General features: G+C 36.2%; 1 protein-coding gene across 1 annotated transcript; it reads right to left on the reverse strand.

The window, feature by feature from the left end:
• Nucleotides 1-13,576: 13,576 nt before the first annotated feature.
• Nucleotides 13,577-18,206, reverse strand: LOC107731016 (torsin-2A-like). The gene is made up of 5 exons (XM_016541985.1): nucleotides 18,037-18,206; nucleotides 16,974-17,239; nucleotides 16,695-16,870; nucleotides 14,612-14,739; nucleotides 13,577-14,487 (listed from the first exon to the last, which is right to left on the reverse strand). The coding sequence occupies exons 1-5, from the start codon at nucleotides 18,152-18,154 to the stop codon at nucleotides 14,243-14,245; spliced, it is 933 nt and encodes a 310-aa protein (XP_016397471.1). The 5' UTR covers nucleotides 18,155-18,206; the 3' UTR covers nucleotides 13,577-14,242.
• Nucleotides 18,207-18,565: the final 359 nt, after the last annotated feature.

The following is an 18,565-nucleotide window of genomic DNA, read 5'->3' on the forward strand; positions in this document are numbered from 1 at the left end:
AATATCCTGTTATGGGGGTGTTTCTCTGCAGCAGGGACTGGAGCACTTGTCAGGATAGAAGGAAAAATGGATGGGGCAAAATACGGTCTAATTCTTGAGGAAAATCTGCTGCCCTCTGCCAGAAAGTTGTCAATGGGAAGAGGTTTACCTTCCAACATAATGACCCAAAGCACACAGCAAACTGAGCACACAGTGGTTGAAGGAGGAAAAGGTGAATTTCCTGCATGGCCTAGTCAGAGCCCAGACTTAAACCCCATTGAAAATCTGTGGAATGACTTGAAGACTGCAGTCCACAAAACGTCACCATCAAATTTAACTGAACTCGAGCAGTTCTGCAAAGAAGAGTGGGCAAATATGGCTAGTCTAGATGTGCAAAGTAAGTAGAGGTAGAGACAAATCCCAACAGACTAAAGGCTGTACTTAAAGCAAAAGGTGGTTCAACAAAATACTTACTCAAGGGGGTGATCCTTCTTCCAACTAAGTGATTCTGTTTTTTATTTTGTTCTGACATGTTGGTGTTATATCTTTCACTTGGATGTTATAAGTTGCACTGAGTAAATACAGCTGGATAAAACAAAAACTGTGTCCATCTTCATTTAAGTCTGCAAAGCAACAAAGTGTGATTATTTTAAATGGGGGTGATTCTTTTCTACACTGTAAAAAAAATTCCATAAAATTTATGGTAAAAAACCGGCAGCTGTGGTTGCCGGAATTTTACCGTAAAAAATACGGTAGCAACGTTTTAGGTTTTACTGTTTTAACTTAAATTTACAGTTAAATACTGTAATTTCATTAACTGATATAATGTTAATATACCAACCTATTGAAGTACTGAAATCTGTTTTGTACCTTTGTAATACACTGATAACCACCAAATCCAGGTGGTGATGAGAAAGTCACATGATGAAACAAAGCCCATCACAAGCAGCTTTTAAATAATAACATATACAGAAGGTGCACAGTGTGATTCACACAAACACTAAACACCATCATGGCAACACACATTAAACTTAAATAATGCAATAAACATTAATTTAACAACATTAGGTGTAACACACAACCCTAATATACAAAACTGATAAGAAAAAACTAAAAAGAAACATAGTTATTTCAACAAAAAAACATCAAATTTAAAATGTAATCCAATACATGTAATGTCCAATACAGTTTTTCACCGTATATAGTAGGGGAATTTACCGTTAACCATTTAACAGGATTTTACTGTAGCATTTTTACAGTCTTTTACCGTTAAATTCACGGTCATTTTTTACAGTGTATATAAAGTGGCCATTCTGGCAAGGCGTTATATATGACAAGTAAAAACGAATTAACTAATGAAAAAAGTTTACTAACAACAGTCACAATTGGTGCTAGTGCATATTAAGACAATAAAACAAGGAATTTATAAACTTTTGAAAATGATTTAAAAATTGATTTAATATAATTTAAAAATAAATTGCACAGTGCTCATTCAATAAATGCACAGCTAAACAGATGAGTTTTGAGTCTAGATTTAAATGTGACTAATGTTTTAGCACATCTGATCTCTTCTGGAAGCTGATTCCAACTGCGGGCGGCATAATAACTAAAAGCGGACTCCTCTTGTTTTGTGTGAACCCTTGGTATTTCTAACTGACTCGATCCTAATGATCTGAGTGGTCTGTTAGGTTTATATTCAGTGAACATATCTGCGTGTATTAAGCGTGTATATGACTGAGTCTCATTGTGTATTGCTGTTGTGTTTCAGGTTGTCGGGCTGGGAAACCCTGGCATGAATGGCTCTCGGCATTCATCGTTTGGGAGCACCGTATAGCTGGAGATCTGACCGACAGGTTTCAGGGGAGGTCATTGTAACACATCTTCAAGATATCCAGTTGGTTCCTCTTCGACCCAAGTTGCTCATGAATGTCAATGGTGTGAATGTGGCAAAAGCAGGTGAGACGCATTGTATCGTGCTATAATAACACTGTAATACTTTTCCACCCGCCTCATTTTAATCCTTGGATATCTGAATTTAATTTCTTCTTTATTTTAATAAATTTTTCCCCAGCTAGCAAATATTTAATTTCACCCGAACATATTCTCTTGATTCACGATGTGCTTGACAAACCACTTGGAAAGTTTGGCATTAAACATGGTTGAAGTGCAAGATGAATGAAAACTTTTCATCATATTTTTGTATTGATAACTTTTCTTTTATCTTAATATGTATGTTGAGTTCATTGGGGATTGATCCATATTTCCTTCATCTCAGGGGTCACAATGGCGTAAAATCATGTGCAGACTGCCTTCACGCTGATGTAAGTTAGCAAATATCTTATAGAGCATCACTACATCAGCTGTAGTGGTTTGTTGTAGAAATTCATTATACCAACACATGTTGATTGTTCCCGCAGGTGATGCCACGCTGCGTGTTGGTATTGGGCGACCATTGGGTGAAACGCCTGTCGACCGTTATGTTTTGGGACGTTTTTCACAAGAGGAACAAAATGTTTTAGACACTGTCATGAAGCAGAGTGTAGATGTACTATTGACATATATCACAGACTCGCAACCCCAGACTTCACCAGCAGAGGGAAGAAGAGCGTCACGCAAGAATAAAGCCAGGACACTTTCACCGCCTCAGGACACCACAGAAGAGCAGAAACAGAGCTGACCTAAAACGGTTAAGAACAGAAAATGATTATACAGTACATAAAATATAGTGCAATCAGTTAGGACAATGCACAGTGTTCATTCAATAAATGTGCATCTAAACAGATGAGTTTTGAGTCTGCATTTAAATGTGACTAATGTTTTAGCACATCTGATCTCTTCTGGAAGCTGATTCCAACTGCGGGCGGCATAATAACTAAAAGCGGACTCCTCTTGTTTTGTGTGAACCCTTGGTATTTCTAACTGACTCGATCCTAATGATCTGAGTGGTCTGTTAGGTTTATATTCAGTGAACATATCTGCGTGTATTAAGCGTGTATATGACTGAGTCTCATTGTGTATTGCTGTTGTGTTTCAGGTTGTCGGGCTGGGAAACCCTGGCATGAATGGCTCTCGGCATTCATCGTTTGGGAGCACCGTATAGCTGGAGATCTGACCGACAGGTTTCAGGGGAGGTCATTGTAACACATCTTCAAGATATCCAGTTGGTTCCTCTTCGACCCAAGTTGCTCATGAATGTCAATGGTGTGAATGTGGCAAAAGCAGGTGAGACGCATTGTATCGTGCTATAATAACACTGTAATACTTTTCCACCCGCCTCATTTTAATCCTTGGATATCTGAATTTAATTTCTTCTTTATTTTAATAAATTTTTCCCCAGCTAGCAAATATTTAATTTCACCCGAACATATTCTCTTGATTCACGATGTGCTTGACAAACCACTTGGAAAGTTTGGCATTAAACATGGTTGAAGTGCAAGATGAATGAAAACTTTTCATCATATTTTTGTATTGATAACTTTTCTTTTATCTTAATATGTATGTTGAGTTCATTGGGGATTGATCCATATTTCCTTCATCTCAGGGGTCACAATGGCGTAAAATCATGTGCAGACTGCCTTCACGCTGATGTAAGTTAGCAAATATCTTATAGAGCATCACTACATCAGCTGTAGTGGTTTGTTGTAGAAATTCATTATACCAACACATGTTGATTGTTCCCGCAGGTGATGCCACGCTGCGTGTTGGTATTGGGCGACCATTGGGTGAAACGCCTGTCGACCGTTATGTTTTGGGACGTTTTTCACAAGAGGAACAAAATGTTTTAGACACTGTCATGAAGCAGAGTGTAGATGTACTATTGACATATATCACAGACTCGCAACCCCAGACTTCACCAGCAGAGGGAAGAAGAGCGTCACGCAAGAATAAAGCCAGGACACTTTCACCGCCTCAGGACACCACAGAAGAGCAGAAACAGAGCTGACCTTCTGTTACTACTACACATGAGATGTTTGATTACTGTATTTCTTTTGTGAAGGAGTTGAGTTTTATGATGCCATGTTTAGATCCCAAGAAGAGGGAAGGACATTGTCATGAGGGACAAAACCAAAACTGACATCAATGCATAATAATGTTTGATAATTCTGTACTAAATGAGTTGAGCTTTGTTAGGTCTCTGCCATATTTTAAAGTTTAGTGTATTGGGAGGCAGCAGCCTGCATTACATGCTGTATTGTAGTATCTATAACAGGTTTTCCTAAATTTGGGTGCAAACCCCTAGAGGTTCCTGGAGGAACTGCAGACGTTTCATTCAATTGTAATAGAAATGCAAATGCTTTAAAGGGATAGTTCATCCAAAAATGAAAATTTGATGTTTATCTGCTTGCCCCCAGGGCATCCAAGATGTAGGTGACTTTGTTTCTTCAGTAGAACACATATGATGATTTTTAACTTTAACCGTTGCAGTCTATCAGTCGTATAATGCATGGCAATGGTAACAAAATCTATGAGAGTAAAAAAAACATGCACAGACAAATCCAAATTAAACCCTGCGGCTCGTGACGACACATTGATGTCCTAAGACACGAAACGATCGGTTTGTGCCAGAAACCGAACAGTATTTATATCATTTTTTACCTCTAATACACCACTATGTCCAACTGCCTTGAGCGCGCGCACAACACACCCATTAACGTAAACTACGCCAGAGCGCGTACACACCTCACGCACCGGATGCCATGCGCGCGCCCAAAGACAGTTGGACATAGTGCTGTATTAGAGGTAAAAAAATGATATAAATACTGTTCGGTTTCTGGCACAAACCGATCGTTTTGTGTCTTAGGACATCAGTGTGTCGTCACGAGCCACAAGGTTTAATTTGGATTTGTCTGTGCATGTTTTTTTTACTCTGATAGATTTTGTTACCATTGCCATGCTTTATACGACTGATAGACTGCAACGATTAAAGTTAAAAATCATCATACGTGTTCTACTGAAGAAACAAAGTCACCTACGTCTTGGATGCCCCGGGGGTAAGCAGATAAACATCAAATTTTCATTTTTGGGTGAACTATCCCTTAAAGTAAAAATTTATGAATGAATCATTAAAATATAATAACCATAAAAAAATAAACAACAGAAATATTTGGCAAGTGAACAGAAGAATTCAATAAATTTTGAAAGGTTATATTACCTCAAATATCAGTGTGTTTCATGTAAATAGGTGTCAATATGACAAAACAGTTTGGAAACCCCTGGTTTAAAACCTGGACAACACTCACCTCATTATGATACACATAGTGTCATTTCACATGACTGGGTGTTTTTTAATTAATTCATTTCATTATATTGTGGTATTTTCCCCATTATGTTCGGCCAGAGGCTTCCAAACATTTCTGATATTCAGAGAACTGTGTTTATTCAGAAATGTATTCTTAAATATTTAATATGAGAATGCACTAAAAATGTGTAGTTTAATCTATTTTTTGTTCCTTCTTTTATAAGTCACTATGGACCAAAGTGTCTGCTAAATACAGAAATGTAAATGTTAAGCTTGCAAAAAAAAAAAAAAAAACGTTTTAAAGAAACATGACAAAACGAATTACGTAGCTCGAGTTCTGCTGTCATCAAAGCAAAACAGGCAAAAATGTGAAATTTAATTTTTCAATTAAACTTTTCATTTAAATTATTATGCATATAATTTGCTATGAAAAATGCTGCATGAAATTCTAAATAAAAGCGTTTTGGACCCGATTACAGTGATACCATTATTATAAATACATAATTTCATACATTAATATAAATGTAATAAAGACTGTATTCACTTAAGTAGACATTTTATTGCATCCCAACAACATGAACAAAAGTTTTGTAGTTCTGAAAGAATTACTTGTTTCGTTACTAAATTAACAAATGCTGAATGAACACTCAATCGACAAAACACATGATCAATGCAACTCAAATGCAGCAACACATATATTATACAATGCATAAGGAGTCTGTTTCATATCTTTCTGCCAGCATGTTATTAGGCTGTCTAGGCAAAACGTTTTATTATACGTAAAAAATTTCATAATTTTTCATTGGGCTCAGCACAATTATGAACCCATTCATGTAATCAACACTATAGCTGATTAAAAAGATAAAATTATCAAATAATATTATTATAATAATAATTTGTAATCTGAACCAGTGCTGTTTGGAGATTTCATTCTCCACAGATGTGGAGCATCCAAATCAAAGCTGCACCATTTCCATCAATACTAAAAAAATACTTCAAAGACGGTATCGCTTGTGGCAGATTTTCAACATTCCAGCTACGCTGACAAATACGCTTTCCCTGAGCTATCCTTCACAATGGACCATTCCCAGCTGCTCTGAATGGTCAGGATTTCTTGGTCCACTCTCAGCTCCAACAATACTTAAGGTCAGAGGTTACTGGCACGGCTGGACACACAGCTCACACAAAAGTGCAAATTTATTCAGGGTAATGTTCTAAGCCTCCTAGGGGGTCTTCCCTGTTTTACAAAAATATTTTAAGTAACACACAATGCCTAAATTAGATCTCAGTAACTAAAAGTCATTTTACACTGAGTATTTTCTTTAGTAGTTTTTATTTTTAATGTTTCAAACTCACAGTTCAGAACCCTCTTAAATGCGATCATTTTTGTGAATTGTCTTTCAAACCTATTTTTGATAGTTTTTTTTTTACAAATATTGCTATAAAATTGTATGATTTATTAATCACGGTATTTGTTGGCCAAAAAGTGGTTTGATATTTTTGTTACCTTTAATATTATATTGTTAAAAATGAGTTTTGTCTCCCAATTGTTTGACTGTTTAAATAAAAGCCTAAAATGATAAGCCTGAATTTTTTCCCCCTGCGCAATACCAATGTAAATGTTCAATAGATTTTTTGTAGTCAAGATTTTAAGGTATGTGGCTTTACAGAAATGAACTTTCAAAATTACACCTACCTTGAAAAATAGTCTCTATAAAAAGTGTGACAAATAAAGGTCAAAAATAAGTTTTAAATTAGAAAATAAAGTCACACGAATGAAAACACTTCTAACGCAATTGATATTTGACTATACTTGAGTGTTTTCAGCCTGTAAAACCACTTTATGAAGTGTTATTGAACGATTCCTTTGTGGTAAAGTGCCAGGTGATCCCTTACACGAGTGGCTTTTGAGAGAAGGGAAACGTCATCGAGGACACGATACGTAATGGCTCTGTAGACACTGCTGGATTGTAATTGCAATGGGCAAAAAATAGAGTGTTGTGTCTTTAAGAGGTTGCTGGTCCCAGCGCAGCTGCTGGTCACTACGCCGATTGAGACAGTGGATACTCATCCCCTTCTCACCACAATGGCCATTTATCACTCACTGGTGCGTTATTCAAATCTCGTACCAAGCGGCCACCGACCCCACTCTCGCCTCGCCGTTTATTTAGAAAGCTGCGCAGTTGTCACGCGAGCCTCGCGCATCCTTGAGCCAGAAACGCCGCCAGTGTGTTTTGCTCCTCATTTACAACAGTCTTCTGGATGGGAGTGATGAAAGGCTATGTATAAATGAATTTCGACCCTCACTAACATGCATTGTGAGGGTCACGCGTATCGTGTCTTGAACACGCCGAAGAACTTTATTTATTCTGCGCATTGAAGTTGGAGATTCGTACGTTGCACCGCGGAACGAGACCTCTGGAGGAATTTGACGCACATCAGGATGTTTCTCTTTTTTTGCTCGTTTTTAGCTCTTCCATACTTGATCCGAAACGTCTCGCAGGTGCAGACATGGCGAATCGCTGCCTCGGTGCCTTCTGAAGAAAGTGTCTCGTGATGGTGCAGCACACCTCCTAATGATTCGCGACCACCTCGACAGAGCAGCACATTCCTCGATTATTTCCGAGGGAAATTTTGTGAATTAAAAAATGGTAATTTTTTTATTACACCGGAACGAATTAATTGATGATATTTTATGATTTATTTGATTAATCTCAGCCTTATTTTCCCGGTAAGACCTGATTTTAATTTGCCGTTATTATTTTAGTAACCGAAAAAACAGCTGTGGAAATATGCTATTGTTTTTGGTAAAAGAACATACAGTCTTAAAGCAACATTCCAGGCTTAGACGGACAGTGGGATATTGAGCGTCAATTTTGTCCCGTGCTATTCTGACATTTCTCTAGATAACGAAAAAAAGTGGACCGAAAAATATTATGATCTAATTTCACCGCCGAGGAATTTATGAAATACAGCCGATATTTTGAAAGACTGCACGCCTGAATTATGTGAAGAAAAAAAACAATGTGCATCAAGGCCTTTTCCCACTGAAGAGCAGAAACGCACGAGGACCCAAACGCATGGATCCTATACAGTAAAATATTCACACAGTTGTGCTGTTTATGGAAATATGAGCTCAAGCAGTTGATTGTCCAAACGCAATTCTTGTGAAATGTCAAGCGATCAGTCGAGAATTGTGCCTGGACATCTGTTGCTGGAGGCTCCCACGCGTCTCCAATCAGCATCTCTATCAGTGGGGTTTATTAATAGGCTATTATTGTTTTTAAAATAACGAAGAGCTGTTTAAAGTTGACGCTTTAAAATGCAATGTTGAAGAAAACAGTTTAGAGTTGATTTTAATAGGCATTCAATTCTAATCAATTAAAAATATGTGTGTTGTTTTTCGTTATCATGCGGTAATGTGTTGAATTATCAATAGAAAATGGTTTAGCTTGAACGTTAAATTCATGACACGTAAAAACGGCATAAAATGATGTATATGATTAATTGTTTGTTTTACTATTATAGCTACGTTTTAATTTCACATCAGATTTATGTTTGTTAGGTTTGTTTTGATTGGACCTTTTACATAACATATCTTAAATTTAACCTAAGATACTGTAAATTCAGCAATATATCATAAGATGTTTTTTTTAAGTAATATAATACATATTTGTCACAAAAATAGATTTTACCTCTATAATTATATGCATTTTTGTTTAGTAGAGCAGAACGAAAAATGTTTATCAAAGTAATGTGTTAATCAATTGAATTGTCGATTGAGCTTAAGTTTGTATTTGTGACTGTATTGTTTCTGTTAGACTCGTTTAAAATGAGTTAACGGGATTTTACGATTTTGTCAGATTTCTTCTCAGTGTTTGAGGTGTCTGCTACAGACTTTAGGATAACAAGGAAATGGCGTGTTAATCCAATAGGATTAAACAAGATTAGATTTACACACAGGTCAGGTCTTTTGATCTTTTAAAATCAGCACGAGCAGAGCATTAAAAGAATACATAGTTGTTGTCCATTTGCATTAGACTTTCATTTTTTTTTCACTTTCCATATGAGATCTGTGCATTTGTTCAACTGCTGAAATGCATTTTTGAAAAGCTAGTACAATACGTTAAATAGTTTAAGGGTAATTTAAACCGTTTTCTTAGATTTGGTTCCATAACGTTACAATGAAAAATTCATAAATATCATAGCAATATTTTCTTGTTTATTGTAAGACCTTTTAAAAAGGACACTTGACATTAAAATAAGTAAAAATAAAATATAAAAAATAATAAAATTCTCAAAACAGTTTAAATAGAAAATAAAATATAGGTTTTGTTTATAAAAAAATAAAACTTGTAGCAGCCATGGACTGCTCTATTCCTAATAGTCATAATTTAGAAAAATCCCTAATATTATAGCCTACATATTAGCCTGTTCAGCACAAGTACTTTTTTTTATTTTTATTAATTCAGTAGTTCTTTAGTAAAGCATTTCTTCTAGTGCAGATGTGTTTATTTCAATCTTTCCACTGAAATTGATGAAATTCTTCTGCTACAATGAATGCCTGCTAAACATAAATAATCTCATTTAAATTGTTACAAAATCATAAACGGTTTCTTATATCTGAATGAATTCCATTGGTCCTAAAGACACTCCTGACTCTCCTTGCACTGCTGTGTGAGGTTTACGTCCCTAGTTTCAGAATAGAGTCACTGAGCTGATATGAAAGACTATATGTTAGTGGAATTTGCACTTATCATTGCAACTCACATGGAAGCAAATGAGGCCATACATCATGTGGAGGGAAGACTTGACAGTGTCAGCATCAGAGTCTTAGTAAGTTAGAGGATTATCAATCATTTTAAGATTGCAAAGACGGACAGATTTTGGACAGACATTTTCTTATAGATCATCCAGAGGCCCATGTCCCCCACTGACCACACAGAGGCCAAGGGCATCCCTGGTGCCCCCTCCAACCCTCTCCCAGCATTCCCCCCTCCTCTCGCTCTTTGTTCACCTGTTGTCCTGGAGACTCCATTGCTGCGGTAACCACCCATTGTTTGGGTGAGAACAGAGATGAAGAGACACACAGTCCACAAGTAATCTCACAAGAGCATGATATGATGCAAATATTGACTTTTGAAATCGGGATGACAGAAAGTGAAATGCATTTGCGTAATTAACATCTTAAACGTTTAGTATGATAAAACCGCACTCTAAAAAGACATTCAGGGGACCCGTTACCACAACCTAAAGAAATGCATGCATGCATGCATAAAGAAAAAAATTTGAATTTATTGATTTACTTAAACCTTGCAAACAAGTTGCAAACATTACTTTGATGAATTCTGGTGACACAAACTTGATCATTACATCAATAAACTTAATACTGTGTGTAAGTTAAACTGAAATCTCGGCGTTAACTGATTTTATTTTATTTTTTTGCAAGGTTCTCTCTAAGTTATGTACAAATGTTCTTTCAGTAACCTTAATAGATTGTTCAAAGTTATGAGGTCTTTAATAACATTCTCATGCTGTTAGCACATAACAGAATGTTAGCACATAAACATTATTTATATATTGTTCATGGAATGTTGGATGTTCATATAAAGTTAATAAAATATTAATAAGTGCTACTTGTCTCTGAACGTTCAGACAACATACAAAAGTAATGTTCCCATAATGTTTGCAAAATTCTAAAATGGAGCGTTCCCTTAATGTTTTTGCTTTGCCAAGAAAAACATTTTTTAAAAGGTACATTTTTGAACATTTAGAGTACATTCAGAAATAATGTTTTCATAACTTAATGGGAACATTAGCAGCACAGTTATTTAGCACGTTCACTAAAATTAAAAGAATAAATAAATATCTGAAATAAAATAAAATATATATAATTTTTTTTATTTCAGCTATAGCTGCCAAATCAATATTTCACATTACAATTTAGTTTAACTTGATGCACTAAAATAATTAAAACTGAAATAAAAATTTATAAAAACTATAAGGGCATCTATTAATAAACAAACCCTAAACTACTAAAAATGACAACAACACACAACAAAGTTACTAAAACTTTACCTGAAATGAAAATATAAAACTAAAAACAGATTAAAAATGAATAAAACTATAATCTCAATGATACTAAAATAACATTGAGCAAAACATTCTTAGAACACAATTTTGTTAGCTGGGATGCTTAGCACAAAGAGTATAAATGTTGAAATTAATTGTTATTTAGTGTGTACTTTAAAAACCTGTTTAATGCTGTTGTGTCTGATATTTTTAATATTAAAATATTAAAAGTGTTTCTGTTGAAGTGGTAAATATCTTACTTGTTCATTAAATTTACATGCTAAATAAATTACATTTAGAATGTGTTATGCTAGCTGTTGATTTTAACTGAAATAGATATGATTAATTCGTTCTGGGATCACCACTCAACTAATTTTTTTTGAGTAATGAACATAAAACTTTTTTTTATGCTACAAATGAAGTTTGTTGATTAAGTATCATTTCACGAGAAGCTGTCGTAACTCAAAAAAATTGATGCAAACTGTTGTGTTAATTGTATTTTTGTTGTTGAGCCAAACCATTTGTTTTTAGGTTGTGAATTTCTAATATTAGAACACTGTTTAGCATATTGTTAATAACGTCAGTATAAGAAACAACCACACAAAACACAACCGAGTAACGGATGCACAGCCACACAGCTGAGGCAAAAAGTTGGTTTAGCCGAGCGTCTCAGCTGAATGCACCTCAAAAGGACTTTGCTCAGTGTGCTGATTGTTTTTCATCTGTGGGCCACACAAGGCCCGCCGCATCCTCCGCTAACTCCGGCCTGACCCGGGCCATGCAGATGAAAGCCTCATCAGCACTGTGGCTGGCCACATTTACAAGTGAAAGACAGCCAATAATGGGGTGGTTAAAGAGAAAATGAGGAGACAGAGGGGCGCTCACAGATGTTGAGGGGGGGTGGGTGGGGGGGTCATTGTAGCCAGGCCAGAGGGGACCAAGGGGGTGATGTTGTGCCGTTTTAGATCTGATTTAGGACAGAATGGAGAGGTGTCCGAAGGGGCCAGTGGCCAAGCGAGGGCAGCCACCTTGGAGAGCGTGTGAACGGGAGCACAGGGGTCAAGCTAAGAGCAGAGGTTTGGGGGAGGGAGGTGGGTCAGACTGTTATTATCCTGTTGCTTTTTGTAACAGTTGAAAATCCTTCCTTTGACACCACCAAAGGTGAGGGCCTTGTCGCTACACTTCCTCTTGGAATACTGGGATGAGACAGATAAAGTCATCAAAGTGGGTATTAGTGCTTTGTGTGCAGGTGAAATGGTAAGGAAAGCTTTGAGAGCTTATCCACTAAAATTCAACATGGTCTCAAAGGGCTTAATGTCCAGCTCACAGTCACTGTGTCCTTCAACAGACCACCTAACACCTGCTAACAGTTCCTGCTGAGAAACATTTAATATCCTTTGGTAAGTGGAGGAAGACAGGCTGTCAGAGGGAGTTGGGGGGCTTTGTTTCATTCTGTCCATGTTCAACAGTTACGTGTTCACACAGTCAGGGACTTGGAATGATCATAAACAGGGTTGGAAATATATGAAAAGCGCAGTTTAACTCATGATACACAAGACAATAAGTGAAAAATGATTGTGTGGATTTCAAAGGGCAAATGCACAAGTTAATAAAATGATTTCTGACAAAAACTTGATTTTATTGTTATGCCTTTGATGTGCAGTTATGAAGTGCACCTTCATTTCATTTTGAATTACTGTACGTTTCAATTTAAATAAAAAAAGACAATACAAACTACAAACACTGTTAAGACGGATATGGCTGATCAATGAATAGAAAATGCATGAAGAAAATAGTTTAACCTTTAAAACATTATTTACATTGCATTGCAAACTATTCTAAATTAATGTACCAAATAACTGTACAATGTAAATAACAATTAATAACACTGGAATTGGATACGGTTAGATTCCATTTCTATTTAGATCAGGGCACTTCAAGAATAAATTATCTTTTATTTTCCCTTTAGTGTTTTAAATTAAATAAAGGAACTGAATGTTTGTTCTAACCATTTTAGACTTTATATAGGAAGGACAAAGAAAAAAAAAAAGGTAAGAATAAGAAAACAGAATTGTGTATTAAATTATTTCTTTACTTTGATGTGGTACCACAAAATATTTTCACTGATTTTATTTTCATAAGGTTCACTCAAAAATGGAAATTAGGTCATCGTTCACTCTCCCTCATGTTGTTGCAAAGCTGTATGACTTCCTGCTGAAAAAAATAAATAAATAAGAATTTTGGTAACAAAAAAGGCACTTATCAAAATATCTTCTTTTTCGTCTGGAATGACATGAGGGTGAGCAAATGATGACAAAATTACAATTTTGGGTGAACTGTTGCTTTAAGACATCCTTATTTACATTGTACTGAAAGACTGAAAGAGCTGTAGAAACTTACTGATTTGTCTGGTTTAAAAAGAGTAACTATTTAAATACTAAAATAAAGCTATTATACATCATTTACATATTTAATACGATTTTTAAAAATGGAAAAAACAATAATGTTATTGTGGGACAAAAAAAAAAACTTGCTTCAAGTAGGCACTGCTGCCACCCTGTGGTCGGCATCAAAAATACAGCACTTAGTTCCATTTTTAAATTAATATCCCATGATAAAATAAAGTTCTGAGACCACGTCATTTGTAGTTACCTGCACACTGAAACTGAGGGTGTTGTAGGTTGTTTCAGTGGCCCAGAGAACTGAGGCCGGCTCTGTGAATCTGTCCTTTTTATTAACTAGCAACAGACTTATTCCTGCTTGATTAAAACCAGCAAAGCCAGAGCTAGCAATATTTATCGCACCCTGCTCATTCTTCATCAGAATTCATCTATATGGATGAAACATACAAGTGTCCCCAAATTCCAAATTCAGGCAGCTTTACTCTGTAGTTCCTTCACCCAAAGAGCTCTGAGTTGCTGTTAAGTTCCTTAAGGGATTTTACTTTGACCCTCAAAGGAACAGGTTAACTTTTGCAGGTACTAATTTGCAGCCAGTGCTGGAGAAGTATTGGCTGTCATTTGGTGTGTAAGTAATGGCGCCTCCTACCGACAAAGCCACATCTGCACGCTGACACTCCCCACGCTGGCAGAGCTCCCGCTGGGCACAGCGCTCCACGTGGCGCCGCAGCAAGGGAAGAAAAGGCACAAAACGAGTGATAAGCTTTTCTGTAATTATTCTGGAGTGGTAGAACCCACCTGGGAAACAAAGTTCACCCACAGATTAGATTGACTTAACAAAGGAAAATTGTGCAACATATATTAAGTACTAAGGTTAGCAGCTACTATTAACATGATTAAAATGAAGGTCTACGACACTCACTGTTCTTGTTGTTGTACACTGCATCAGCAATACTGTCCTCCAGCTCTTTAGGGAGAATGTCCTCTCGATCTCTACCTGCCTGACGGCTCTCCAGCGCAACCTTGTTAATTACCTCCTGACCTACAGTACTGAAAAAAAAAACATCTGTCCCTCCATGGATAGTCCAAGTAACCAAAACTTGATCCAAAAAAGGTCATAAAGTCATTGTAAAGGAAATCCATATGAATCGAGTAATTTAATACAAAGCGACTATATCTCTTTTGAATTAAAACGCTCAAATCATATGGATTCGTTTTACAAAGCCTATATGATGTTTTTGGATCTCCTAAATTTTGGTTACCTGGACTTTCAATGGAGGGACAGAAATCTCTCAGATTGATCAAGATTATCCAAAGCCATGAGGGTTTGGATCGACACGAAGCTGAGGACATGATGACAGAATTGTTTGGACTATCCCTTTAATACTTGAAATTTCTTGCTTTAGGGCTGCAACAAACAATTATTTTGATAATCGATAAATCTAACGATTATTGGAACGATTAATCATCGATTATTTCACTGATTAATCAGTAGACATTTATTGATTATTCAGCTTTTGCAATTAGTTAAAATATTTAGTTATACATATTCTAACAAATAAATGAAGGTAATCACTTCAGCTTTTGAAAGTCATATGCAATTACAATTATACAATTAATTTATACAAATAAATATATTTGGAACACAAAATGAGATGGCAGAGAAACTCTCTTATTCACCATTTAATTAGCTATATGAAAAAGTAACTGAATGACACATTCTGCCTAACATCTCCTTTTGTAAGTCATACGGATAAGAAACAAAATAAAGGTAAGTGATAAGGCGTTTTATTTTTTGATAAACTATTTTATTCACAACATAATCTCATAGAGTGAAATATTTCAAGCCTTTATTTCTTGAAATTTTGATGATTATGGCTTACAGATAATGAAAACCCAAAGTTCAGTGTCTCAGAAAATTAGAATATTAAATAAGATCAATAAAAAAAGGATATTTTAAACAGAAATGTCAGGCTTCTGAAAAGTATGTTCTTCGCCACAATAAAAGACCAGTGTGTAAAACTCGCGGACGTATTTTAAAGATTCTATGCCGCGAACTTTAAATATCTCACATACTTTTGAAAATCCAGCGTTTAGTTGATCCTGATAAGCACTCGTCGTCACAGTTGTAAACACGACGGCTTTCTTCTTTCGCGAGCGGGTTTGGCGTCACGGCATCTTTGTTTCCAGGCAGAACGTTAAAGAACGCGACACACACGTCTCCCGGAAATCCTGTATAATTCAACCAATCCGATGACGACTTTGAAACTCCTGAAGTGTTTCCACTTTTGTGTGCCATATGCAATGCATCAGACGTTCAGCCAACGGTCCGTGGGCGTGACGTCTGAGGCTGAGACTAGCTCCACACTGGAGAGCCGTTTTATAACAGCAAATCAAGTTGTAATTCTAACTGAAAGCGACACTGACTGGTTTTTCATGTTTAATACTGTAAAGCTGCTTGATTTAAGGCTATCTATTGTATAAAGTACTAAGTTATATAAATAAACGTGACATGACTGGACTTTACTGGAGTACTAAACTGCAGAGCTCGTATAACATCCACATCGCTGTAATCAGATGCGTTCTTAACTGCTGCTTTCACACTGCTGTTAGTTTTTGTTGTGTTTATTTTGTTATTGAGAGGAAAGTGTGCAGCATATATTTACATAATCATCCAAACGCCGCTCAGCAGCTTCAGGTTTGGCTGCGTTTGCTATGAACTGAAGCGCTGTGTCTTCTTCTTTTGAATTGCATCCAGGAGGGCTGAATTACTGTCTTGCGCTACAGCGCCACACTGGTCAAACCACATTATTGCAGGTTCTTACATTAGGTCATATGAGATCAAACGACTAGTCAACAATTTTTTATTGTCAATGGTGTCGATAATGTCGACTAATCATTTCAGCCCTACCTTGCTTTGACATTTTATATTGCCCTGAAGGATGGAAACTTATCCATAATAAACATATAAAATATTATTCCATTAAGGAGTCATTCAGACTTACCTGATAAATATATAAATTGCTTTACGGTAGTTCGTCTGGAACAGAACATGAAAGGGGCCTAAATGCGGTTCTAAAACATCGATCACACCAGGAGGCATTTTCTCCATCTCATCAAAGATGAAGATTGAGCGAGCACAAGCTGTGAGGTTTCCCTCGACCCAGCGTTTTAGATCTGACTGTGCACAAACAAATAAACAATTAATAAAAAACTGTATTCATCCAGGACGCAAATATTAAACTGCACAAGATTTGTGTTAATATCAGTAAACATACACATACCCTGTATTGTTGCACCCTGTCAGCTGAAGGAAAGTGTAAAGTGGGAACAAACTGATGGATGTATGAACTGCCCATTGCTGTACCGTAGATGTGTCGTCCAATCATAGAGCTGACCAGACTTTTTCCAGTCCCAGATGCTCCATGGAATGACAGCACTAGTGGTCTATCGGGGTTTTCATTCTGTAAAAAATTCACCACTGTTTCCGAGACAATATCCTGAGCCATATGTTGACCATAAAGGTTTTTATAAAGGTCCCACTCTAAACCTGTAAAAACACAGGCACAGTCGGGGTGACTGAAGGGGTTTGTGAATAAAAGCTTGCTGTTACTCACAGCTGTTACAATGGAGCATGAACAGCTGTCACAAGATCTTTGACAGATATACTGTATGACATAATGACAAACCAATACATTAAAAGCTCCAAATATAGAGAAAAACAACCACATGTCAAAGCAGAAGTTTGTTTCATGAGATATTTACTGTTATCTCCTCATATTAAGTTGGTTTATGATTACCAAGTATGTAGATAAGATGTTATGAATAAACACAAACACAATGATTAAGTACTAACTTATAAGATATGATCTCAGTTATACGACTGCCACGACTGTTATACTCTTCATCACAATGTCAGTCATAATGTTTAATTTTCATTTTATTGGTGCATTTATTGTTATGTGAAAATGTTACTCTTTGAAATATTTATGTACAGTCAGTACCTCTCTAGTGTTAGAACTTGCACAGCTAAATTGATATGTATATAATTATGTGCACTTTGGTATGATATTAAAAATTATTTATAAACAGAAGCAAGTCATATAAGGAAGCCAACATCAGAATGATTGTATCTCAAAATCAAAAAATCTCTATAAACGTACACCGCTGCAGACACACACTGTGAACTATGTAGCATTTCGTTTGTTTACAGTGTGATACAGAGTTTACAGAGTGACTTATTTTTTCTTAAAAGAAATCATCTGCTGAAGCTGGAAAAAGCCCACTGAGTACTACGGAGGCTAACGCTAACTGTCTACATGCTGATTAATATCCCATTCACCTTACCTTTTATGTCTGGTTTGAAGTCACAGTCGCAGCTGTCAGATATTGAACAAAAAATAGACTTCATATCAAAACCGGTACCTAAGGACGTACAATAAATTAAAATAAGTATAAATATCATTGTTGATAGCCTCGGAGCACAGCTCCAAGATGAGTTGGATGGCGGAAGCAGAACTACTACAGCGCCACAGACACTAGAGGGCAACAAACTGATTTCACACATTTCCCGCGAATCGGTTCTTTCGAGCAGTTCGAGTAGAACGGACAATTCTCGACAATTCACTGAATCTTTTACGTCGTGACGTAATTGCGTAATTCCGTCTGAAATGTTTTTCTTTTCAAATAAGTTTTATTTAAGTTTTATAAGGGTATTAATTTGAATTTTACGTGTCCCAGTTCCATTTTAAATTTGCAGTCATGATTCATCTAATAAAAACATAATTTAGAACCTAATTATAATTTGCATTTACAAACTGTATTTGCATCTCTTTGCAGAATTATTTCACACGTTTTAATAAAACGCTATTAGATA

Source organism: Sinocyclocheilus rhinocerous, unplaced genomic scaffold (genome assembly GCF_001515625.1).
Source record: "Sinocyclocheilus rhinocerous isolate Xijiao unplaced genomic scaffold, SAMN03320098_v1.1 scaffold157, whole genome shotgun sequence".
In the NCBI taxonomy this organism is placed as follows: domain Eukaryota; kingdom Metazoa; phylum Chordata; class Actinopteri; order Cypriniformes; family Cyprinidae; genus Sinocyclocheilus; species Sinocyclocheilus rhinocerous.

What these genes read in the sequence shown, in the direction of transcription:
- LOC107731016 (XM_016541985.1), bottom strand. Translation starts at nt 18,154, where the DNA reads ATGATATTTATACTTATTTTAATTTATTGTACGTCCTTAGGTACCGGT. An exon ending in GCAATTTATATATTTATCAG is followed by an intron (nt 14,740 to 16,694) that starts GTAAGTCTGAAT and finishes TTTTTTTTTCAG; the next exon opens with TACTGTAGGTCAGGAGGTAA. An exon ending in AGTGTACAACAACAAGAACA is followed by an intron (nt 14,488 to 14,611) that starts GTGAGTGTCGTA and finishes TTTGTTTCCCAG; the next exon opens with GTGGGTTCTACCACTCCAGA.